This window comes from Neophocaena asiaeorientalis, unplaced genomic scaffold (assembly GCF_003031525.2).
Source record: "Neophocaena asiaeorientalis asiaeorientalis breed wild unplaced genomic scaffold, Neophocaena_asiaeorientalis_V1.1 scaffold59, whole genome shotgun sequence".
Taxonomy (NCBI): Eukaryota; Metazoa; Chordata; class Mammalia; order Artiodactyla; family Phocoenidae; genus Neophocaena; species Neophocaena asiaeorientalis.
In genome coordinates, this window is record NW_020174268.1 from 8562590 (window position 1) to 8588906 (window position 26317).

Genomic DNA, 26317 nt, shown 5'->3' on the forward strand with positions numbered 1-26317 from the left:
GGGCCCCGCCAGTGGGGTGGCTGGGAGGAGATGGAGGGACGTCAGGACGAGCGGCTGAGCCCAGGAGGCACAGGCGCAGATGCCAAGTCTCACGTGCGCGTCTAGGGATGCGGACTTTATCCTAAACCTCTGAAGGACTTGCAGCTACAGAGTATCAGATCTGTGCCTCCAAGAGCTGGATAGTCTGCATGTGGAAAACATCGGGAAGGAGACAAGGCTGGAGCAGGAGGCCAGGGAGGGGCTGTTGCGGGGCTTTAGGGGAGAGAGCCCGGTGGCCTGAACAAGCATGGCAGCGGTGGGAGGGGCAGCGGCCGGGGCCACCAGAGCTTGTGGAGCCGGAATCAAGAGGACGGAGACCAGCTGTGTGGACGAGGGAAGGGAAGGGGTTGCAGAGGACAGCCACTGAGATCTGACGTAGGTTTGGGAATGAAGACACGAGGTCGGGGGACACAAAGACAACAGGGCCAACGCTGAAACCCCGACTATCACCCACATTTAAGGAATGAGGGGCGCGAAGAGAGTGCACAAAGGGAAACGCAAGTAGCAGCTAGGGAAGAAATTACCACTGATCATCTACGCAGATGCTCCTGTCACCTAAGACTCTGGGCGGAGAGGATGGACACGTGCCTCTGGCAGAGGGACAGAGGGAGGGACGGGCTGAGTCCCTCTGAAAGGAGCCAGCTGAGGCGCAAAGCCCCGGTGGCCTGCAGGAGGCTCCGCAGACCTGTCCACGCCGGCAGAGGCCCAGGCCCTGCAGGAGGCTGCCTGGGGCCCCTGGCACAGCACATGCCGCGTTACAGGAAGCGAGAGAGCGGCCCTGGCCCTGGCAGGGCAGGTGTGACCACGGCCCGAGCACCCCGTCAGAAAGGTGGGGTAGGAGTGACCACTCCCACCTGTCTGACGGACACGAACTGCAAAACACAGGAGGGGACCCAGCTCCAAGCACGTGGCCTGTCTGAGGCAAAGCCAGAAAGAACTCTGGTCTTCTGGCTCCTAGCTTAAAAAGTGATACCACCACACGTGGTAGCAGAAGCCAGGCACACAATGTGGGAAAGAACCGGGAGATGCCAGGTGCGGCCCCGCCCTCCTTCCGCATCGCGGCCGGCCTGAGCCTTCTGGCAAAGACCCTCATCTCCTTGTACTCAGATCGGTGGAGCTGCCCGGGGGGTTGGCGTCCTGCCGTCACAGGCCCTTCGAAATGAAAGGCAGAAAGTAAATGCAGCTGTTCATGGCTCAATCCCCAATCTGAACGCCTGCATAGCTCGGGCACTCTCATGTCATTAATTTATGAGGAAAAAGGCAGCCAAGGTACACAACCATGCAGAGCCACCAAAGCGGTCACAAGCCAGCCGCACTGTCACACGGGCTCCTCCTGGCCAGGAGACAGGGCAGCGGAGGCTTAGCAGGAGCCTGTGTCTCCAGGGGCCCAGCCCCCTCTCTGCTGCTCACCTGCCACGGACTCTGGACAAGGTACTTCCCTCCCGAGCTGGGCGCCCGAGGATAGGCGCCCCCTCACGAGGAAGCCATCAGGGTTACATTCGATTATCTACGCGCAGAGCTGGGTAGCATACGCGGCACACGGCAAACTCTCCAATCTCAGCCGTCACTACCATAATTCTGATTATTACTTAAAAACCAGTGTGCAGGCAAAAGCCGGTGCTGCTGTGCTTGGTCAGCCTGAGCCTCGGAAACTTGCAATCCTCACGTCTCACTCACTGGCCCACGGGCTCAACAGAGGTTCGCCCAGGGGCCTTCGGGAAGGAAGGGACCCGCCTTGGCCTCAGGGGCCTGTCTCTCTAGGAAACCAGCAAGAGTGTGATGGACCAGCGGGAGGGGCGTTGCTTCAGTAGTGGGAGAGTTTGGAGTAGGTCATACTGGATGGTAAGAATCAGCAGAGACGGGGACACTGGGGATAGTAAGAATTCGACAGATGATGGCTCTAAGCAGAGGCCCCGGCTGGGGGATGCCTCTTCTTCCACCGGTGCGGTGGGGAAAGGCAGCTTTGCAGGCTGAGTGACAGGAAACTGATGGGTTTCCCATCACAGTTTCTATTCTCAAGTCAGAAGTGAGATCACAGGCTAAAGGGGAAAGTGGTGGGTCCAGAGAGATTTCAGGAATGCGAGGGAGGCCTAGAAATAATCATTGCCTAGAAGAGGAAAATGAGGCTGACCGGAGAAACACAGAAGCCTTAATTGGTAAAAATGCCCACGTTATTAAATACGCTTTAAGAGTGTAAAGAACACGGGCTCTGCAACCAGCAGCGTAGGTTCTGTCCTAATTCCACTACTTAATACCTGTGTGACCCTGGGCCAGTTGCATAGCCTCTCTGAACCTCAGTCTCTGCATCTGTACAATAAGGGTAGTAAAAGTCCCTTCCTCATAAAGCTTTTTCTTGGATAGATTAAATGCAAACAGGTTAGTATAGCATCTGGCAAACAGTAAATGCCATATAAGTCCCAGCAATAACGACAGTGAGCATTATTGTTTTTAACGTCTGCCAACCTGATAAAGAAGAAAAATAGTTCTCCCATTTTTATTCTTTGGCAAGTTGAACCCCTATCTCTCAGCCTGTCCAAATCCTCCAGATCCTGTGGGCGAGACCCAGCTCATACTCCATGTTCTGTGAAGCTCTGCTTGACCACCACGAGCCTTCCTCTCCTAAGTTCCAGAAATACTGCCTGTATCTCTCACTCATCATCTAGCAAACATACACCCCCTTGAACCCTTGCTTATCTTTTAGTATATAAATGCTTTGTTTACTTAACTGGACTGAGATGGGGCATCTTCCTAACATGTACCGTCTTTGCCGGCCCTCACCAGGTCTAGTGTCACGTCCTTCACACGATAGGTGTGCGATGTGTAGCACGCAGGGCTGATCTAAATCGATCAAGGATGTGTGACAGAGACAACCCACCTGATGATTAAGTTGTCCTCCCCAAGGGTCACGACGGTGGCTTCCGTGTCTTGTAGAGACATGAGTTTGGCGAGGGCTTCTGAAGTTTTGCTCTAAGAAATAACCAGAAGGTAGAATGAGAGCGATACTAAGCTGGCCTGTGCAAACCCAGACCATCAATCACAAGGCTGGCGTTAGAGAAAACCCCGCAAGAAAAGGCTGCCTCCGTAACGCGGCCCCTCTGCACGCCTGCGGGCTCTCCCGGGATGATGTCACTCACTGCCCATCGACACGCAGCCGTGCCATCCCCGCGCCGAGTGTATAGTGCAACTGAGTTCTATGAATTACATTTCATATTGAAGAAACAATGCCAGTCTGCCCAATGACTGTTTTCTTTTAGGTTCAATTTAATTTCTTTTAGGACCTGAGTCCCACTCTCTTATATTAGGATACATTGAAATCTGGGAACAATGCAGGGTGCTAAAAATGGCACGACCCTATGGTGGAAATGTGGATTTCTAGACTAGGAAGCTACACACTCAGTTATGTACCAAGAGGTTCGGTACGAGCTCTGACCCGAAATCCAGGGTTCTTTCCACTGCACGATGCATCTGAACAAAGGTTTTAATAATTAACCAGATTAGCTGGGATTTCAGAAGCAGAGACCAGTTTGGAGATTGGTGGTCAAAACACCTAATTATACATAGGTTTCATGTTTCTTTAAGCCTTGCCCTAGATTGTGTATGATTAGTAATTCTAAACATGGTGCTCAGATAAATTAAGGTTTGTGTTACTGAGGAAACAGTTCTTCCTTTAACCTGAGGCTGCAGTTACCTTTGCCACGTGTTCCAGCCACCGTCCCAGGGCAATGAACACGAAGAGCATGGGGGGCGTGTCAAAGAAGGTCACCGGGCTCCTCTCCGCCTTCTCGGCGATGGCCACCACCAGGATGACGAGGGAGTAGACGTAGGCGATGCTCGTGGCCAGCACGATGAGCACGTCCATGCTGGCCGCCCTGTGTCTCAGAGATTTGTAGGCCTGCACGTAGAAGTACCAGCCCCCGAGGAACTGAAAGGTGGTGAGGGAGAGTGACCTTTGTGACAAGGGCCCTCGGGACTGTAAATACCCTGGGCTCCCCCTCGACGCTGACATGACTTTTTTCCTCCGTAAGTGATGTGTACGAAATGTACTTCCTGATTCAGAGGACTTCTGACCACAGGAGTGGCTGATCCAGGGAGACCTTTAAGACCCAGAGCACTGGACAACCTAGAAGTCCATCAGTAGGAGAACGTTCAAGATGGTGAAAGAAATCATGGTGCGTTCATACTGTGGACAGTGCTATGCGGTCCCTGAAGACAATGTGCTAGGCCCCTAACCGCTGGTGTACGTGGTTAAGTGAAAAAGCCAGTTATAAATCAGTGTATCTAGTATTATCCTATTTCGGCCAAAAAGAAAGCCTGTGTCTATAGTATGTGAACATATACACACACGTACATACGCACGTAAATATGTGTTTTTTTCTATGCAGATGAAGATCTGGAAAAACCAAATTGAGCCTATAAACACTTGCCCCCAGATAATCCTAATTAATATTAATTAATTCTAATATTAAGTCAGGAGTTTCATTTTCTATTCCAAAATAAATGGAAGGCACACTTCCCACTAGAAATACAGCTAGCTACTTAATGCGGTCCCCAGGGCAGAAGTAACACGAAGCCTGCCCCTTTTAAATTATGATTCCTCAGGACCACGTTTCAGTCATTCAAGCCAAGACGTGGAAGAGAGCAGCATGAGCCCCAGGGTGGTCCAGCTGCTGCTTCTAACATCGAATTCAGCTGAACAATAGGCAAACAAGACACACTGGATCACCAAGCCTTGCCGCAGGGGGCTGCTGCTCCAGGGGGAGTCTGGTCATGTGTGGAACTGCCCGTGTTAGAGGACGCCCCCCAGCTGGTCATAAGACAGAAAAAAGCAGCAGCTGGCTGGGTGGTGGGAAAGCGGCAACGAAGCTGCACTTGGAGCGCTCTGAAGGGCTGTGCTGGCCTAAGAGGACAGAGCACCTGCTGGCCACACACAGGCACGCTGGGCAGGTGTGCCCACCCCCCGATACGCACCTGGACAAAGGTACACAAGATAAAGAAGACGAGGTTCAGGATGGACAGTCCCGGGATGATGTTGTGGTCCAGGAGCATAGACTCGTGGGGCTCGTGGCTGGGTATCAACATATAGATCATTAAACCCATGACAGGGATGCCAAACACCAGGCTGCACAGGAAAGACTTCTTCCACCTGGAAAGAAACACAGCAACACCGACATATCCGGTACCGCCGGTCACCTGGCTTCTGGCCCCGTCCCCTCCCGAGGACTTGGTTTGAGACTGGCCCCTGCCACATGTCTGGGACAGACCAGCAAGGGCTAAAGTGAAAGCAAGGCTCTCTCCCTACATCGGCCATCTGAGGGGAACATCAAAGGTCTAAACTTCACTGCAAGGATGCTCCAGAGACGTTTAGACACAGCCCCTGCCTGCCTGTGGCACCTGCAATCTACAGGTGAGGCGACCGAGGTCCAGAAACTGAGAACTCAGCCCCAAAGAGGTGGACCATCCTCAGCCTACGGCTGCTCCCGCTCTTTTTTCAAACCGCAATCGTTTATAGACTCCCAAGAAAAAAACAGATAAAAGGAACGTTTCATTAGTATAAACTTATACACTCAACTTTTAAACTATTACTTAAAATAGAGCCAGTGTGAACAGTGCAGCTGCCTTGGTGAAGTTTGAAATCGGGGTCACAGGTGACAGCCATGGTCTCACATCAGCCTCACCATCCACAAAATTCCAACCGAGTGCTCTTGGAAGCTGTAGGAGGCATAGCCTCAACGCTGATCTGAAGACCACGGGCCTGCGAGATCGGAGTCTTACACTCCCAGGCCCCTGCCTGCAAGCCCCGAAAAGACCTCGCTTCCTACCCCACTCCTCTCAGACCAACAAACTTCCACTCATTCTTTGAGGCTCAGATCGTGTGTCCCCTGCTTGTTAGCTTCCCAGACTCCCCAGAACCCACCTGCATCATTGCTCACCCACTCTTCCCAGCCCAACCAAGGGCCCCTCTAAGGTAGGGGTGACACCCTATTCACCCCTAGCACCCCGCACAGTGCCCTGCATACAACAGCGGGCTTGTGTTTGTTGAATGAATGAGTGAACATCTGCAACAGTGAATGAGCTCAGGTCTCCTGCTTCCCGAGCCATTTTCTTTCCACTTGGCCGTAATTCCTGTCCTCGGATCCTAGATCTCGACCCACTCCAGTAAAGTCTTGAAATACTATAAAAGAAAGAACCCACTCTTCCCTTCCTCCCAACGTAAGTGCTGTCCAATCTGTTAGCGACCAGCCATAGGTAACTATTTAAATTAAAATTAGTTAAAATGAAGGGAAATTAAAAATTCACTTCCTGAGTCACACTGGCTGCATTTCATACTGGGCAGTGCAGATACAGAGCGTTTCTGTCACAGCAGAAGGTACCGTGGAACAGTGTTGTTTTAGAGGATTAACGTTACGAGGGTGAAGGCGACTAATTCAGCAGAAGGCGCCGTGGAAGGTGGAGGTAGCAGGGACACCAATCAGCACCGAATGAGGTAGAGGCGGGCCAGGGGAGAGGCAGCCCTTAGAGCTACAGTTTATCTTCTGTGTTCTACCTACTGCTTTATTTCCAGCTTGTGGTCCAAGTGATGAGCGCTGGGGTTCCTCTGGGCCAGGGAGACATGAAAGCCGATTTCCTTGTTATTAGAAAGAGGAAACAAGAAAGAAGGCACTTGGTTAAAACAGGCATCGGTAGAAACCATTTTACATCTTTGGAAATAAGAAAGTTAATCTAGGGCTACCCTGGTGGCGCAGTGGTTCAGAGTCTGCCCGCCAATGCGGGGGATGCGGGTTCGAGCTCTGGTCTGGGAGGATCCCACACGCCGCAGAGCGGCTGGGCCTGTGAGCCACAATTACTAGGCCTGTGCGTCTGGAGCCTGTGCTCCGCAACAACAGAGGCTGCGATGGTGGGAGGCCCGCGCACCGTGATGAGGGGTGGCCCCCACTTGCCACGACTAGGGAAGGCCCATGTGCGGAAACGAGGACCCAACGCAGCCATAAATAAATAAATAAATACATTAAAAAAAAACAACAACAAAAAACAAGTTTTTAAAAAAAAAAAAAAGAAAGAAAGAAAAAGTTAATCTAAAACCGCCTCAGAGGACTGTATTTGTTTTTCCGCTCACGACTTCTGTCCCCACGTCACTGTACAGATCCCGTCGGAGGTTCCACGGCAACTGCTGCTCCTTCTGTGGGCAAAGGCAGCAGATGCCGGGAGGTGACTTAGCACACCCTGAGCTGATCGATGTTGAGTTATAAACTCGGGATCTGTGAGTTATGGACTCCCCAGTATCAAGCGGTCGGGAGTATCGCTCTCTGTAGGAGGAAACTGAAGGTCAGGGATTAAACTCTCGTCCAAAGCTACAGCATCATCGGAAGCTCTGAATCCAGCTGCAGGCCCCCCCACCCCGGCTCCAGCCCAGGCCTCTCCCAACGAGCAGACCTTGGCTCCGGCAGTATCTGGTTTTCTCAGGGATTATCTCAAGCAATTCTTTCACCGTTTTGCTCCTCCACCCTCTCTATCTTATTTGATCTGGTCGCTAAATCTCTCATTCCCTGTATAAAATTATCCAGGAAAGGTTGTCAGGAAATGTCCTGTCAGTCAGCACGATGTAAAGAGGGGCCCTGGGACTCTGATGTTCGGATTTTACACAAAAATTATGAGTTATGTTGGAAGAAAGAGCATGTAAGGCCATCTAACGACAAATCCTTTACAACTAATACCGGCCCAATTACATCAGGAAAAGATGCCCCAGAGATGCAGGAATGGGGGCCAGACATTGGCAATATACCTCAAGTAAGAACTAGCAGGGGACTGCAGTGGGCTGGGCAGTTGGGTGGAGGCCAGCAAGGATTAGTGCCTCAGTTGACTTCTCTCCCTCATTAATGCCTTATCACTACTGTTCTGTAAGACCCGTGGGGTGGCAGAAACTGGATGCCCACTGAGCTTGGAACTAGGAGATCTGGGTTGGAACACCAGCTCTGCAACCTTTAGCTGGGTACCAGGGATCAAAGTCTCCTAACCTCTCTGGGGGCTCTCTCATCTGATACAGAAGCTGCGTTGTCTGCCTCTAAGATTGAGGCACCGTATCAAAAACAGTAGCAGCATTTGCACCTCAAAGGGCTCTGCATGGCCAGACAACAGACAGCATCTCTCTTCACACACACACACACGAAAATTTAGAACAACTTGAAGCCTGCTATGAGATGTTGAATTTCATAAGCAGTAGTTTCTGCTCAACTTCACCATTCGTTGTTATGAGTTCATCTTGCTTGGTTTTGACCATCTTGACCCATTCAGATCCCCACTAATGCTCATCCTCTCCTGGTGTGGTATGATACAGACCTGAGAGAGGACACAGAATGTCTGTGGACAAAGTGAGGGAACGATGAGGGTGGGAGTACAGAAAACTACTGTGATTGATTTTCCAAAGGAGAAATGACTAAGCTCTCCACCTGTAAAGGAGGCCTAGTATAGTGGTCAAACGCAGTGTAATTCTTCCCAACACCAACATCCCTTTGGTCTGTAGATACGTGACACAGATGTAAATATTACTTAAAAAACTTACAATTAGGCAATTTTTTTTTGGGGGGGTCACACCGCATGGCTTGTGGGATCTTAATTCCCCAACCAGGGATCGAACCCAGGCCGCTGGCAGTGAAACACTGGACAGCCAGGGAATTCCCACAATTAGGCAATTTAATACCATGTGCCAGGAATCTTGGCAATACTGCTGTTTCTCAGGGAATACCTGAAATTAAAACAATAATAATGTCCTTTTCTCCCCATCTTTTTCTTACCCATTCACCGATTCCCCCCTCAAATTATCTGATATTTACTAAACGCTCACAAGTTGAGTCACCTTATTTCCATGGGAAATCTTGAAGGATTTTAGATTAGGTGATTTTTTTTTTTCCGCTTAGCTATATTTTGCTCATTTTTCTATGATGATTATAAATCACTGTGTTTTAAAAGGTGGGTACAACATTCTTTTGATAAATGATTTACCTCGATAATTTTGACAATATCCCGCGGACCGATAATTTCAGGATCAAACTTCACGTGGGCTTTGCTGGTGGCAAGAGCCACAGAGGCGTAGGTGATGCCGTTTGTCCTTGTGAGTTTGGACTCTATGTTGTGAACACAGGAAGTGCAGGTCATCCCCGTGATCTGCGGCAAAGGATGACAAAGATCCCACTGACCCAGGATCCAGAGGATCCCACCAAAGGCACACAGGGAGTTGGGTTAACAGGCAGCCACCAGTCTGTCCTCCTTCCCAAGATGCTGGACTCACAACCACCGGGTGCAAGATTTTCACCCCGGACATTCCCGCAGGAGCCTCGGGGATATAAACAGTGGTTCTTCCTCAACGCACGTACAGGAGACCAATCACTAAGCAGATGGCAAGGACCGAGGCCCCACTCGCAGCTCTGCTAACAACGGGCTTTCACAGCACTCTACGCCCTGTGCTGGTTACGCATTTCTGCCACCCCGTGCTGTGTGCACTGAGAAAGCAGTTCCGAGTGAGCCAGCCACCCCTGTACTATGCATTAGGCAAGCCGGGCAACTCACTCTTCTGAGTATCAGTGGCCAGCACTTCCCAGAATACAAATTAAATACAGACATGAAATGCCTGAGCGTGTGACGACAATACAACTATAGGACACTGTAATAAGGAAAAAAAACATTGTTCAAAAAGATGTTTTCACCTTCCCCACTGATTGTCTTGCTCTAGATTTCCACACCGCAGTGTGAGCAGAGATGCGCACCTCGGGCCCTGGAGGTCTAACCCAGCGAGTACTACACTGTGCCCCTCTGCACACACCGAGGCCCAGCCAGAGCAAAGGATTTGCTCTGCAAAGAACTCCACTTCTCAGGAGCTCAAAGTGCCACGTGTGTCCGCAGTACTTTTTCTTCAAACATTTACTTACCTACCGCTAATGGCACTGACTAAACATAGCAAGGAAGTTTTCACTTCGGTAAACAGCGTTATTCAATTCCTTGTGGATTCCTTCTAAGTCTCCCTTTATTTGCACAAAAAGAGCTTTGCGCAGAAGTGTTTGTGAACACAGCATATTCGAAATACTAGAGCTATCTTCTGTCCTCGATGATTTGTTGACTAGCGCCGCTGGCAGCAGTGGGCAGACAGGAAACAATACCAGCGCCTCGTCCCTCCGCTCCCCAGCAGCCCTGGAAACAGCACCACCCCCGGCGTTCACCCCGGACTGAGCGCCTGGGGACACTCTGGTCACCAGGTACCTTGTAGACACACCTGTGCCTACAAGGTGGCCCCGACTGCCTCGCTCACTCCCATCCTGTCCTGGGGCCTCGAGACGCCTCTGGCATTCCAGCTTCCTCTCGGCCTCACGGGACGTGTTCCTGTTCGACTCCCTCGAGCCACAAGCTCAGGGCAGCTGCCGTCTCCAATTCCTCTTCCTCCAACGCCATTGCCTCCTCCTCCCGATACCCTGACGCGCCTGGCGGGACCTGGTGGGACGCGCGCCTGGGACTTTCTGACATAGTGGACATTCCTTCACAAAACGAGCAGGTCCTTGTCACTGGCTTCAAAGGAAAACCCAATAGCAACGAACAGGATACATGCAAGAAGGGGGAACATTCTGACCACAACCCCGGTTGCCGTCAGAAGGCCTCCGTGGGCTGTCTCAGGCCTGCACCCCCTGGCCCCCGCTCCAGCCCAGCTGCTGCGCTTACAATCAGCTCGAGGTCGCCGTCTGAGCCCGCGCAGTCCTCCATCACCTCTGCCTTGAAGCCCAGGTCCTGGATGAGCTGCGCTATCTCCAGGGGCTGGATAACTTCCGGGTTATACTTCACCTCTGCCTTTCCAGCCATCAACGCAACCAGCACAGAGAGAATCCCTGAAACCAGCAGGGCACAGCTGGAACACTCCAGGCAAGGCCTCGGGGGATGATGTGTTCAACATAAGCTAACAAAGAAAAACCTCTGCCCCAGAAGCTTCTAGAACAGTGGTTCTCACACTTGGCTGTGCATTAGGATCACCTGGGGTGGGGGGCAGGGGGGAGGGCTTTTAACAATCACCTGACTGGTGATTAACTCTTAACCCAGACCAATTAAATCAAAATCTCTCAGGGTGGATACCAGGCATCTTTTTTCCCCTTTTTAAAGCTCCCCAGGTGATTCTCACACTTTATTGGGCATATGACTCACCTTAGGCCCTGGTTAAAGCAAAGACGCTGATTCAGTGGGTCTGGGGAGGGTGTGAGGTTCTGCAGGCCTGCCCCTCTCCCAGGCACGGCCCATGCTGCTGGCCCGGCGGGCGCCGCTCTGAGGCAGGCTCTGGGGGACACAGGTGCGGGCACACACCTCAAAGCAAGGGACAGTGTCTGCAGCAGGCAACTGCTGTCACGTAACGGGTGTACTTTTTTCTCCACTTCCAGACACAGGAGAAAAAAATCACTTTCAAAAGTGGTTTTCCATACTCTTCTTCAGTTTTTAATCACTTTCAGGAATGAAAAAAATCCTGCTGACTATCTTGCTACCACTGTTGTTTAGTTTAAGGGGGAAAGAAAGGTTCATTCACATAAATGAAAGGAATGATGTGCTTTAGAAAGAATGTCATAAAGGATAAATATGAGGGATTCAAGTCGGGAAGAGAATCATGGGCCCTGTGAGACACAGGTTAGCTTTTGAGCCGCCAGCCCACAGGCGACAGAGGACTTCCTAGGACACCTTGGTTTGAGAGCCACCTTCTAGAGCTCCAGGAAGCTGCAGGCTTGATGAGCAGGAGGCGGGAAACATGTTATCCTTGAGCCGGAGCAGAAAGACCCACGTACAGAGCCACAGGAAGAGAGAAGGTGACCCCGGAGGCCAGCAGAGTCACGGTTAAGATATTTTCCAAACAAAAAATTGGGACAGGATTTTCGCTGCGCTCTCAGCTTTAAGAAACCAGATTGGTGGGCTTCCCTGGTGGCGCAGTGGTTGGGAGTCCGCCTGCCGATGCAGGGGACACGGGTTCGTGCCCCGGTCTGGGAGGATCCCACATGCCTCGGAGCGGCTGGGCCCGTGAGCCATGGCCATTGAACCTGCGCGTCCGGAGCCTGTGCTCCACAACGGGAGAGGCCACAACAGTGAGAGGCCCGGGTACCGGGGAAAAAAAAAAAACAAAACAGATTGGCAATGTCGTTTAGAGGACAAAACTTCGGCATTTCCGCAACACGCTATGATTTACAATGACAACAGGACAGAATGAAGGCTATTTATGTGTTTGACCGTAAGAGGCTTTGGAAGGGAAAACCACAGACTACTACCAGGACAAGCTAGTTGGGGAGGCCACCCATGACAGTACCTTGACCTTTAAACTGGATTCCCCATGACTAACTTACTCAGCAATCCATTTTATCTCAAACTAAGTACTTCTTAAAGAGCAGAGCGCCAACTGCCCCAGAACATTAGACAAACATCTGTCCTATCACACAATGAGCCGCTGCCAGATGATCAGGGCTCCCGATAAATGCAGTCAGTGGAGACGCCCAAGGCCATCGTGTGCCAAGGGCACACCGCACCACGTTGCTGACCGTGGCCTCCAGCAGTCTACACGCTACCATCCACAGCAGCATCCCAGCTCGGCGCAGTGGAGACCTCTTACCAGCTTCTTTCTGCAGGTTCCTCTCTATGTTGGACACACAGGACGCGCAGGTCATGCCTCTGACCTGTAGAAAGCACTTCTGCGAGGCCACGGTTTCGGAGGCCCGAGGGGACTTGGACACGAGGCCGGGGTTGTGGTTTGTAGGGAGACCCCCAGGCTGGGGAGTCCCGTTCTGCACGGACACAGGTGCACCAGCCGCCGTGTGCCCCGTGGCACTCCCAGCACTGTGGTTCCCAGCGTGGGTGCTGGAACAGTTTTCTAGGATAGAATGTCACAAATCATTCAAATTAGAAGAATGGATAATTTTTTTCCGGAACAGGAGGCTCAAGCTTGACAATGTTCAGATGAAAGTTCCTGGAGAAGATAAAGGGGGGTTGGTGTTTCCATCACTGTCTCTCCCTCTCCACAACCAGACGGAGGCACTCGATTCCATACATAGGAAAACACGCCGATACTGCAAGGACGGAATGTTCTGGGTAGACGAATGCTCTAACGAGACAATGATGGTAAAGCAGTGGTAAGAACGCACCAGGCACCCTGCTAAGCACACGTCTGGCCTCCTTTAACTGTTAACATAGCCCTGTGGCAAGTACTACTACCATCCCCATTTTACAAGTGAAGAAAAGAGTTACAAGAAATTAAATGCTTTGCCCCAAACCCCTCAGGTATGAAGCAGGGAATTGAGCTTCTACACCTGGCCACATCCTGGTTAACAGAGGTCCTCTCCCTCCCCATGAGAATCAAAATGCCCCAAAACACCTCTATTGAGTCGCTGGCCCTTTTCTCGTCCTTTGTCTAGGTCCTACATACATTTTGGCCAGGAACCCTTTGTCAGCTGTACTCACTGCAAACACTGGCTCCCAGTCTGTGGTTTGCTTTCTCACCCTCATCTAACGGTATTTCTTTTGATAAAAGAAGTCCTTGACGTTAATGAAGCCCAACTTAGAGTCAACTAAACCAACTTCAATGGTGAGTGCATCCTGTGCTCTATTAATAGATGTGTCTACCGCCACGCTGAAAATATCCATGACATGTTCTCCTGGCACCTCTGTTATTTTAAATGAACCTCCACATTCAGGCCACTGATATACTTCAAGTTAACTTCCGTGTAGGTCTGAGCTGATAGCCAAGGGTAATTTCTTTCCATTTGGACTTCCAGTAGTCCGGCTCCAATGATGAAAGTTCTCCTTTCCCCACCGAGTACCAGGGGTCAGGGAGCAGACATCTTTGGGGGCCATTACTCCACCCACCACGCATATATAGACCACTGTAACTAACCATCGACCAGATCAAGATACAGAAAATTTCATCACTCCAAAAAGTCAGTTTTGTGATGACACAAAATACCTTGAAGAGTATGTAGGAAAAAATGACATCATTTGATGATGAACTCTCCTTACTTCAAAGTCCACAGCTGCAAAACATAGAAGCTCATTTTCTGGAAAGTGCTGAAACTACTTCCACTCACTTTAAGAGTGCAGTCGATGGACGAAGACCCTCCAGTGCTCTGGCCTTACAGCCCTCCACCTTCTGGATGCAGAGACCATCACCTCACCCAGCACAGCTCTGCTCTCCTGGACTTTGTCCTTCTTCAAAATGACTCCACCCCTTGGATGTCAGCTCTTAACATTCTAGCTCCCACCCCCACCAAACCCTCCTGCACCTGTCCAGCTCCTCCCTCTTTTTCCAGTCCATCACCACCTCCTGGATTCACTTGCCTTTCTACCCAAATATTGTTGTCAACAATTTCAGTAGTATTCGTTAGACCTCCAACACTGAGGTTGAACTCAACTAAATTCTGGGCTTCTGGAGATTGCTAAAAAAAAAGTTTAAATAAATTAACAAAAACCCAAATAAGCCTACGCTACTGGGTCCTTTATCCACCTATGCCAACACTACGGGTGGGCATATAAATTGATTTGACTTTCTGGAAATCTATTTGACAGTATTATCAAAAACGGTGCCTCTAATTGCTTGGCACTTAGTAGGGGCACAATAAATATTTGTGATGGAATGAAATAATGCTGATACCCTGTGACCCAGCAATTATGCTTTCAGATATTTATCACAAGGAAATAATTAAGTACGTGCACAAAGGAGAAACAAATCACATAGTTTGAAGACTGTCTTCACGGACAATTGTATTTACAGTCACAACAATCCTATCAGTATTATTTACAACGACATCCACACAAAATAGATGGGAAAAATAAAGAGGAAACGAAGTTATGGTACACCCATATGCTGGGATGCCATGCGGCCGCTGAACACGGTACTGCAGACACACGGATGGACCCGTAAGTTATGTTTATGATAAGTCACAGGGCGAAAAAGAGATTACAAAACTATGTATGATACAAACCTATATATTTCTATATAAAAATGATATAGGCTCTGGGAAAAGTCCGGATGAGCAGCTATGAAATGAAGAACACTGTGTGCATTTGCAGGGAGAGCATTCCAGACACAGGGGACAGCAAGTACAAACCCTGAGGTGAGAACAAGCCTGGTAAGAGGAACTGAGTCAGGGCTAGAAAGGTGGTGGGTGAGGGAGCGGCTTAGGGACCACCATGAGGACTCTTCCACTCACAATACAAGACGGGATGGGCCAGGAGGGTCAGCAGCGCGACAGGATCGCTGTGAAAGCTGGTTGGGGACCGGGCTGGAAGGCAGGAAGCAGGGAGACCAGTTTGGACCCCCTTCCAGGATCCAGGAGCAGAGGACGGTAGCCTGCGCCAGGGTGCTGGCCTGTCTCCTCCGCCTGGCGCGCAGTCCTGCCCTTTCCTGCCTGTTCAGATCCTACCTATTCTTAAATCCTATCCACGCCCAACTCCATGGTCACCCCTACATCATGTCCTTAGGAGCCCCACAAGCGGGTATTGGATTCTCTCCTCTTCTGAATCCCAAAAGCATCTGACCTACACCTTCCTTGCTACAACATTTATTCTAACCTGCCTTGGATGATACAAGGGGCCTCTGTCACCTGCTTCCCTGGGAGAGTGTGAACTGCTGTGGGCGGGTGCTGGACTGCCACTGAGCACTTCACGGCAGCTGGCACAGGACCCGGGCCCCAGAAGACCCCCAGCACGTGCAGGGGTGAGGGAACCGTGCCCTGAAAGTGACATCACTCACTTATGAGGGTGAGAGGAACATGCTATACGTAACAGGTGAATTTTCCTCACTTTGTATTCATGTATCCCATCCATCCATCCATTCAAAAACTACTTACCATGCAAATAAGTGAACAAGTAACAGCTGCCTTCTACAACCAGGTCTAAATGTACTTTAGCTGTCAAGTAAGGGACGGAAATTCAATGCCTGTCTCTTGCCCGTATGCTCTCAGATCCTTTCCCTCCCTCCTTCCCCCTGCTTCACTACCAAGGGGCTGACCCCTGCAAACCACTTTTCCCAGGCTCCCTTGTCAACTGGTTTCTGATTAAATTTGGCACATGGAGGTAACAAACAGGAAACAACAGGACAGAAAGGAGGAGGACCCAAGTGTTTGCCATCCCTCCACCGGGGCCCCGGCTCCTGCCATAGCCTTGCCCTTGGCCAGTTCCCACCAGGCAAGCTCAGCCCCTGGGCTCGTGTAAACTAAACACCTGCCTTCCCTCAGACCCTCCCATCTGTGGGTGGTTTTCCTGTTTTTTAATTTCCTGTTTTCCCTCCCAGTTCCTGTTTGGTTTTTCAGCTCTGGGATCTCTCTCAAGAGTTCCCTCCATCAGCTGACCTGAGACCCTGCCTGTCCCAGCCCATTATTTCCTTTCTCCTTCGTTTCCTTCACAAACACCTACTGTGTGCTGGGTGCTGCGGAGTCAAAGGAGAAACAAATCACATGGTTTGAAGACAGTCCTCAAGGAGCCCCTGGTCAATCCAGAATGACCGACCAAATACAAGTAATGCCTTTTTCGTATTCAAGTGGCTATAAAAGACAGTCACCAGCACACTTATGGTTTATCCTAAATTAAGACTGCCAGGTAAAATACAGGACATCCAGGTAAAATTGAATTTCAGATAAACAGTAATATTTTAGTATGTCTCAAATACTGCACAGGACATACTAATATTAAAACGTTACTCACTGTTTATCTGAAATTCAAACTTAACTAGGTATCCTGTATTTTTTTTTTTGCAGTACGCGGGCCTCTCACTGTTGTGGCCTCTCCCATTGCGGAGCACAGGCTCCAGACGCGCAGGCTCAGCGGCCATGGCTCATGGGCCTAGCTGCTCCACGGCATGTGGGATCTTCCCGGACCAGGGCACGAACCCGCGTCCCCTGCATCGGCAGGCGGACTCTCAACCACTGCGCCAACCAGGGGAGCCTGTCCTGTATTTTTATTTGCTAAATCTGGTTCCCTAAATACCTCTTGGGCTAAACATAATTCTCATTCTGGCTAATAAAAACATAATTCTGGCTAATAAAAATCCCTGTTTTCTCTCCAGGTTTACGTAGTCAAGTTCAATTATTCTGCATTATGTAGTTCAATGCAAATTTCTTTTTACTGCTGATAACCTGATTCCACTGTTTTAAGACTTTAAACCTTATACAAATATAGCAGATGGCGACTACATACTACATGTCTTAGCTTCTGAGTACAGGATTTACTGTTCTAGTTTCCTTATTGATTTTTGTTTAAAAAAACAAAACAAAACAAATCTCCTTCCTGAAACTTCGTACAAAGACAAAGCCCAGAATGGGGCCCAGTCACTCCACATGGCTCACCCGCTCCCCTTGGGGGTGGATGGTGCAGGGGCCTAGGAAGGGCTCCTCAGGGCGGGGGGGGAGTGAGTGGGAGTCAGCCATGAGGGGCAGGACAGGGGGCCCGGCCGTGTTTCTGCCACCTCCCATGGCTCACTGGCTCACTCCCACCCCCACCCCCAGAGGGAGCCCTCCCTAGAAGCCCCCCTTCCCCCTCACAGGGCTCACACCTGCTGCCCCGTCTGGTCTCCCCCTTCCTACTACCACATAAGTTCTTGGGGTGGGGGTGGGGGAAGGTACCTCGCTGCTCAGCAGCCCACAGCTCACACAGACCTGGTGAGGGGCAGAAACACGAAAGACGCTAAGACAACTTGCTGGGCTCCCGAGTGAAGGAAACGGAGGGGAAAACAGACAAGTGAGTGGTTGGCGGGTCAATGGGAGGGGACCTGGGGACAGCCACCACCCTGGAAACTGTCTAGTGACGTGGCATCAAGGTATGTGGGCACCTCGCTTTGGGAAGGCTGTCATACACCCCCTCTTCTCACAGCCATGGTCAGGGGTGGGTGGGAAGGGAAACCATCATCATATCCTTCCCTTCTTTCCCACTTTCAACAGAATGGGCTCCAGGTGGTGAGACCAGGGTCCTGTTGTCTTTATTATTCTATTTTGTTTAGCAGAGAAATCTCAGAGCAAATGATGATGTTTCCTTTGGAGAGAGAAGGGCCAGGTGTTCCCAAAGTACTCTTTTTAAAAAGAACACAGGGGCTTCCCTGGTGGCGCAGTGGTTAAGAATCTGCCTGCCAATACAGGGGACACGGGTTCTAGCTCTGGTCCGGGAAGATCCCACATGCCACGGAGCAACTAAGCCTGTGCACCACAACTACTGAGCCTGCGCTCTAGAGCCCGTGCACCACAACTAGTGAAGCCCGCTCGCCACAACTACTGAGCCTACGTGCTGCAACTACTGAAGCCCATGCTCCCAGAGCCTGTGCACTGCAACGAAGAGTAGCCCCCGCTCGCCACAACTAGAGAAAGCCCATGAGCAGCAACGAAGACCCAACACAGCCAAAAATAATAATTAAAAAAAAAAAAAGAACACAGAATCAGTGTTCTCTTCAGAAAAGAAGCTAAAAATCCAAGGAACTTAGCATCAACCACGTACCAGCCAGGACGGAGGCCTCAAATCCCATGTCCTCCACCGCAGCTCGGAGTTCTGCTGGGTGAGTTAGAGATGGATCGTAGAGAACCGTTCCTGTCCCTTCAGCCAAAGACACTGAGATACGCTGCACTCCCTCCCTCTGGGAAACCAGGCCCTCGATGGACTGGACGCAGGACTCGCAGGTCATGCCAGCGATGGCCAGCACTGCAGCACAGCGCACGCCGGGCGCCTGGGGGCTCCTGGTGTCTGTCCCACTCCCTTCCGCTCCGTCGGGTAGAGAGACTTTAAAGTTGCCAGGTGGCAGAGCCTCAATGGCCCTCTGCAGGGTCCCTGGGGAGATGCGGGAAGGGTCGTACTGGACTTGGGCAGTCCTGTTCTCCAGGGACACTTGGATACTCTGAACCCCTGGCTGCTGGCCAATATTTTCTTCAATGTTCAGGACACAAGACTTACAGTGCATTCCATCCACTCTCAGATACAGGGTCACCCCCTGGCTCCCCGAGGTCTCTGAGTTATTGCCATTCTGGTTAAGGGAAGCCTGAGGGGCCTTTGGGTGGATGCGCTGGAGCTGCCTGATGTCAATAGGTCCCAGGCTCACAGGGGCCACCTTGTTCTTGATGACGGCTTCAAACCCCATGTCATTCACGTGGTCCCTGAGGTCTTGGGGTTGGATGAGGTAAGGCTGGTAAGTGATGACTGCCTCCTGGTTGCTGAGCGAGACGCGGACCCTCACGACGCCCTGCAGTTTCCCGATCTTGCCTTCTATGGAGCTGACGCAGGACTGGCAGGTCATGCCCTCCACCCGAAGCTTGACCACAGCCTCCAGGGCGGGCGAGAACCTGGATGGCCGGGAGGCAGCCTTTCCCTCCGCCACAGTGGCCTGGAAGCCCATGTCCTCAATCTGACAGCAAACCTGAGGCAGGCTCAGGACCGAGGGCATGTAACTCACCATGGCGCTGCCCTGCTCCAGGGAAACCTTAACGCTCACGATGCCTTTCAGACTAGACACCCTGCCCTCGATGGACTTCACACACGACTGGCAGGTCATGCCCACGATGCTGATGGTGCCGGTGGCCGTTTGAGAGGGGTGCACGCCATCCAGGCCGTGCTCGTAGCCATTGTTGTCAAAGGCAAAACTCTGCTTCATCGTTGGCTCCCAGGCTTGAGCAGGCCAGGAAAGCTTAGGCAGAATCTAAAAGGAAGAGAAAGAACATTTTTTATCCTTAAAACTAAACATTTTCTAAAATCTCCCAGCTTGTGTGGCACTGAGAAAATGGAAAACAATACCACTGGTGTCCAAACATCCCAAGAGTATGAGCACATTAAAAAAGGGGAGGAAATCTGTAAAGACATTACTTATCATATGAAAGGGTTCAGAGGGGTTCCTTCTAGCTCTGACTTTCTGTGATTCTGAACCCAGAAGTCAACTGCCCACCTTGGTAGAAGGCATGAAGGTTTCTGTGGGAAAGGAGAGCACGACGGGGCTGACCCGCACAGAACAAGCATGGCAGGCCTATGACAGAGGCAGAGAGCACAGCAGCCCGCAGCAGAAGGGCACAAGTCCCACGAGACCTCCCCGACTCCAGCTGACACCTGAAATCTCCCCACTGGACTTGGTCCTTTCAGCTTAAACTCTGGACGTCCTGCTGGAATGCAAATACACAGAATAGGCCACACCCTAATTCTGCATCTCTTTCTAGGGGTGTCCATCTCATTCTCTTAGCAGGGGTTAGACTTAATAGCCATAAGGCACATGTTCCAAATGCAGACCTCCCAGCGCATGGGGCCAGACCACAGTGCCTATGAAAAAAGGTCTTGAAGGACGCCCCTTGAGCCACGGAAGTGAGCACAGCAGTGCCAAGGGGACCAAGAGGAGGGGGAGGGGGAAAGCTGGAAGAACAGGAAGTTGGGCTGAACAAGGCACTTGCCTTGTTCTGCCTCGGCTGAGTCCCTGCCCCGCCGGGTGCTCAGGGCCGCTGTAGACATTACCTAAAAACGACACGTGCTTCACCAAATTAAACGGATTCATTTTCTTAGCGTATCACAGCTCAAGTGTAGTTTCCTGATGTCTTCTCATGATGTGGCCTCAGCCATTCTGTTAACAAAACTTCCCTTTCGCAGGGTCCCAGCCTCACCACTCTCTTAACTAGATATGGTTTTTATACCAGTGCTATTACCTGCTTCAGGCATTTGGGCACAGGCCTTTGTATATGGCAACGGATAAAAAAGCATGTCCTTCGACACCTACACAAGCCTACTCATCTTCAGCTGAAGCGTGATTACATGGATTGATCTTCTCTGTCCCTGTGCATAAAATGCTTATCTTTCCAACTTCAGATTTTGAGCAGCTTCACAAGATGGAAGTTTACATAACTTTTAAAAGAGACTATAAATATTCATTTGTATATCCACAGAGGAAATCACAAGCTAGTTTGGGATTAATAATTATAAGGAGTTTTAAAAAATATTTTAAAATAGAGAAAAAGGGATAATTAAGTAATTTATGAGACAGTAACTCAAAAATCTGATGGATTCAAAAACATACTGAAATTATCTATGGTGTAAATACAGAAATGTATATGATAAGGATGACATAGCATAACAGTATTAACGGATGACTGGGTAGACACCTGGGAAACCTATTTGGAAAAATATAAATTTGGAATCTATATATCAGAAGACAATTCAGACGGATCAAAGATGAAGACGTAAAAAGCGAAATAATAAAAGTACTAGATGAAGACACAGGAGAATATCTATTATAATCTCAGAGTAGGGAAAGCCTAAATATGACAAAACAAAAGCAAGAAAATCCAGAAGCTATAAAATAAAAGTTTGGTATATCTAACCACAATAAGAAGAAAACAAATTCTTCAAACCAATGCAGAAGATAAACCAAGAGAAAAAGAAGACTTGCTTTCACCTTAAGCAAATTAAGAGCTAATTCCTTTAATATATAAAGAGCTCCTTCGAAAAAGAAAAAGGCCAACATTCCAACAGAAAAAAGAAGGCAGTTCATCAAAAAGGAAATGCAAATGGCTTCTCAATATATGAAAAGCAACATTAAAGGAGAAATATAACATTCCCACCTCACATGTGAGGTTGACATGGTCTTCACCATTCAAGTTGGCACCCACTGACTCATTCCCCAGCGTTAGTGGGAATGTTACCTCTTGGGAGGGCAACTTGGCAATATCTATTAAAATAACAAATTCACATATTCTTTGACCCAGTGACTCTCTAAGAATTTAGGCAATAAATGTATTTGTTTGCATGCAAAAGGAAGCATGCAACAAAGATATTAGATGCTACAACGGATTGAAAACAACATAAATGTCCATCAGTAGAGGCTGATAAATTACTGCACAAATGTACAATGGAATACTATCTAGCTCTTAAAAAGAACGAGGCAACTCTATAAACAGTGAAATAGACTGGTATCTAATATATAGTTCAGTGAAAAAGCAAGGCACAGAATATACAGCACATCTAGGAACTTCCCTGGTGGTCCAGTGGTAAAGAATTCATTTTACAATGCAGGGGACTAGCGTTCGATCCCTGGTCAGGGAACTAAGATCCCACATGCCACGGGGCCACTAAGCCCATGCACCACAACTACTGAGGTTGTGTGCCTCAACTAGAGCCTGTGAGCCGCAAACTAGAGAAAAGAAAACCTGCATGCCGTAACTAGAGAAAAGCCCACGCACCACAACGACAGATCCCGCATGCCTCAACGAAGATCCTGCGTGCTGAAACCAAGACCCAAAACGGCCAAAAATAAGTTAAATAAATAAATAATAGATAAATCTTTTACAAGAAAAAAGAATATATAGTGCATCTAGTATTTCGGTTATCTGCTGCTCAAGACAAACCAAACTTAGTGGCTTATGATGACAGCTCACAGTTTTTCAACTTGGACAGGGTTTGGCAGGTAAAGCTCATCTCTGGGGTGGCTGAATGGGGCTGGAGGTCCCACTTGCAAGAAGGTGGCTCATTCATCACATGGCTGGCAGGTTGATGGTGGCTGCTGTTGGCAGGGACCTTGGCTCTCTTCCATGTAGCCTCTGCACATGGCTAGACTGGGTACCTCACTGTTGGGGGTTTCTGGGTTCTGAGAGGGAGTGTCACAGTAGTTAGCATTCACAGAAAACAAGTCCCAGTGTGCAAGCACTTAGCAAGCCTCTGCTTGCATCACACCTGCTAATCCACCATTGTCCAAAGCCAGTCACTGGCCAAGCTCAGTCAATAAGGAAGAGAATTACATAAGTGCTTACATACAAGGAAGTGGAGTTCACTGGGAGGACCACCAAAATAAGTCTATCACAGCATGCTAGCACTGTTTGTGAGAGAAAAAGAATATGACACACGCAGATGTTTATGCATGTATGGAGTTACCTTTGGAAGAACATATAAGAAGCTGGCACAGAGTTTGTGGACTGGGCAGCTGAAGGGGTCAGGCAGCTGGGGTAGAGGAGTGGGAAGGAAGAGTTACTTTTCACTGTACAACTTACTGTACAATGTACACGTGTTACCGAATTCTAAAACATAATTAATTTAAACATTAAGTTAAAATAATGTGAGAATAAAGGAGATCCACAGCAGTGACTTGATTGTAACTGGTATGAATTAAATACGTATTTAACTGAAAAAAGTTGCAGTTCAGGGGGAAAGACTGCGGTTAAGACTGTGCACTTCCACTGCAGGGGGCCTGGGTTCAATCCCTGGTCCGGGAACTAACAGCCTGCATGCCACGTGGTATGACCAAAAAAAAAAAAAGATACAGGAAGAACTAAGAAGATATTCTAAAGATATTTAGATACTTCAATACAGTATCTTAGTAAAGCAGAAATTACCTCCTTATAAGACATAACTCTCAATCACCCAGTCTGTTGGAAAAACAAATCCCTAATGATTTACTACCCAACTTATGTTTCTTGGTCCCAGGTCGAGCTACAACTCACCAAACCCAAGCCACAAAGCTGGCTCTTAATCCCTGGATTATCGATTCTATGTTCCTGCTAAAGGAGTCTGCAGAAGTGTTGGAAGCTATTTGTTTGTAGCAAATAATACTCAGAGGTCTCCCTTCTACACAGGCAGGCTTCTAAAGACAAGCAGTTACAGAAGACAAAGCTTTGCAAATAACATAACTTTATGAAACACCAGCGTACCTGTTGGTTTAGGAGCAATCTCATAACAGTTGTCGGGTATCTGGATCGTTTTTAAGTGTACACACATACTGTGCTTTTAATTCCGTTCTTCAATGAAGACAATCTCTGGGGTGGGGAAAAACTCCCCTACTGAGTTCAAAGAAACAAATATGTCTAGGTTTAAGGGCTCATCAGAAGCAATGGACATTGGAGAGCGGGCCCAGGGTACAGACTGTGTGTCCAGGGAAAACGTGGTAGAATTCCCAGTGTTGTCTACGTCCCACTAAATTATACACTCCTTGAGGACAAACACCGGGGACTTCTTCTGCAGGCCCAACATCAGGCTGCTGGCTTCTGAATTTTCAATAAACTATTAGTACGGTAGGCATGAGGTTGAGAAGCGCCTGGAAACACCAGAGAAGAGGGTAATTCCACAGAGAGGAATCCAAAAATGAATTGCAATTCTTTGCCACCTCTCTAGGCGGCCTGGTCACATGGAATTTGCTGAGAGTACCAGGGCTTTTAAACGAAAAGATAGGGAAAGGTATATAAACTCTTGATTTGCTAAGATGGAGCCAGGAAAGGAAAATAAGAGAAGCCAGTCTAGTATGAAGAAATTGGAAATGGGGTGGTATGTTTTAATGAACGTTTTCAAAGCCAGACTGAAAATTGCAAAGCCCAGAAATGACATGCCTTGTAGAAAATGGCTGTGATCACAAATCAAAGAGCAACGCTACTACACGTACAAGGGAAGAACCACTAGCCACTTCTGAGCTCTCTTAGTTACAGGTGGATCCCCCTCATCCTTAAACTGGATACCACTCACCCACTTATCCTGAGACTTCTTTCACTTTGTTTTTGTTTTTGTTTTTGTTTTTTTTGCGGTACGCGGGCCCCTCACTGTTGTGGCCTTTCCCGTCGCGGAGCACAGGCTCCAGATGCACAGGCCCAGCGGCCATGGCTCACGGGCCCAGCCGCTCCGCGGCATGTGGGATCCTCCCAGACCGGGGCATGAACCCGTGTCCCCTGCATCGGCAGGCGGACCCCCAACCACTGTGCCACCAGGGAAGCCCGACTTCTTTCACTTTGAAGGATATGGAACACCCTTAACAACTTATGAGGCAAAAATATTATACGTGCCTGCAACTTTTCCAGTATATAACCTCCACCCCATACAATCCTATACACCTGAACTTTCATGGAATTCAAAATACAGAAAGGTCCTGATTTTTTCATATGCACAAAGACCCAATAGTAGCAAGTAGTTAATGATTCTCGGCGTTACTTTATGAGGATGGCATTTCATATCCCTACTGCTCAAGATAATTCTGTAAGTAGATATTCTTATCACCATTTTACTGCTGAAACAGACTCAGAGGTTCATCCAAGGTTATTTAAATAACGGAGCTGGGATCTAAATCCAGCCCAAAGTCCAGCAGGCTTTCTATTTTTTTAAAAGAAATTCGAAGGTTACTTTTTCTTTTTAGCCATGTTAATTGGGGAAGAGACTACAATACTGAAGAGCAAAATGAAGAAAACAGAAAAACAGCCACATACTACTACAGGGGAGCAGAACTTACCACCCTAAAATGCATCTCTTTGGCATATTGTCTTAAGCGAGTTATTTTCTGGTAAACAGCAGACACTGAAAGGGCTCTGAAAACCAAGTAGGAATTGCCTTTTTGTAAGAAACACTTATATTTGTAAGGGAAATCTCCGTTTGTAAGGGTATGTCCCGCTCTGTCCCTGGAAGAGGAGGCTGCCCAAATCTCTAGAAACTCGATTTATCAACGGAGAAGGAAATGACTGAAATGTGTACCACAATCACCCTTGTTTACTGTGCTTTTCCTGGTAACTTCCCCTAACTGACTCTCCCCATCTCAACATCCTCTTCTGTCTTTGGCTGAGGATGGCATTTAAGGTGTGGGCTTCGGCCACCTTGGTGAGTTAATTTTTCTTGGTCTCTCCCATGTATTCATGTTATTAAACTTATGTTTGACTTTCTCCTGTTAATCTGTCTCTTGTCAACTTCATTCTTAGACCAGCCAGAAGAACCCAGAAAGGTAGAGGGAAGCGTCTTCCTCCCCAACACTACCTATCAGGTAACAACAGGCTACATCCAGGTGAGTGAGCACAGCATGGAGGTGAGGGTGTGGCTAAAATCACTGGTCGGCCTGGGCCTGGGCCTGGCCTGCAACCCGTAGTATCTGTTCTATTCTCTTTTTTCCTTTTTTTAAAATTTAATTTATTTTTGGCTGCGTTGGGTCTTCGTTGCTGCGCCCGGGCTTTCTCTAGTTGTGGCGAGCGGGGGCTACTCTTCGTAGCAGTGCATGGGCTTCTCACTGCGGTGGCTTCTCTTGTTGCAGATCACGGGCTCTAGGCACACAGGCTTCAGTAGTTGTGGCTCACGGGCTCTAGAGCGCAGGCTCAGTAGTTGTGGTGCACGGGCTTAGTTGCTCCACGGCATGTGGGATCTTCCTGGACCAGGGATCGAACCCATGGCAGGTGGATTCTTAACCACTGTGCCACCAGGGAAGTCCCTCTGCTCTATTCGTATCTGAGAATTCTCTGAGCTTCAGAGATACACGGGGAAGAAGGTTCAGAAGTGACTGACTCAAAAAAAGATCCCACCCAAACCGCACCAGGCAAATGGGTGTCGG

The 26317-nt window shown here is 49.1% G+C and overlaps 1 protein-coding gene across 1 annotated transcript in view; it reads right to left on the reverse strand.

Annotated features, from left to right (window-relative positions):
• The window catches only part of ATP7B (ATPase copper transporting beta), a 53625-nt gene that overhangs the window by 17971 nt on the left and 9337 nt on the right, over positions 1-26317 (reverse strand). The window contains exons 2-9 of the mRNA XM_024755445.1: positions 18514-19702; positions 12653-12910; positions 10741-10904; positions 9037-9198; positions 6588-6664; positions 5008-5182; positions 3728-3961; positions 2915-3006 (exon numbers count right to left, since the gene is read on the reverse strand). Coding sequence (XP_024611213.1) covers positions 2915-3006; positions 3728-3961; positions 5008-5182; positions 6588-6664; positions 9037-9198; positions 10741-10904; positions 12653-12910; positions 18514-19702 — 2351 coding nt within the window. The remainder of the gene's footprint in view (positions 1-2914; positions 3007-3727; positions 3962-5007; positions 5183-6587; positions 6665-9036; positions 9199-10740; positions 10905-12652; positions 12911-18513; positions 19703-26317) is intronic.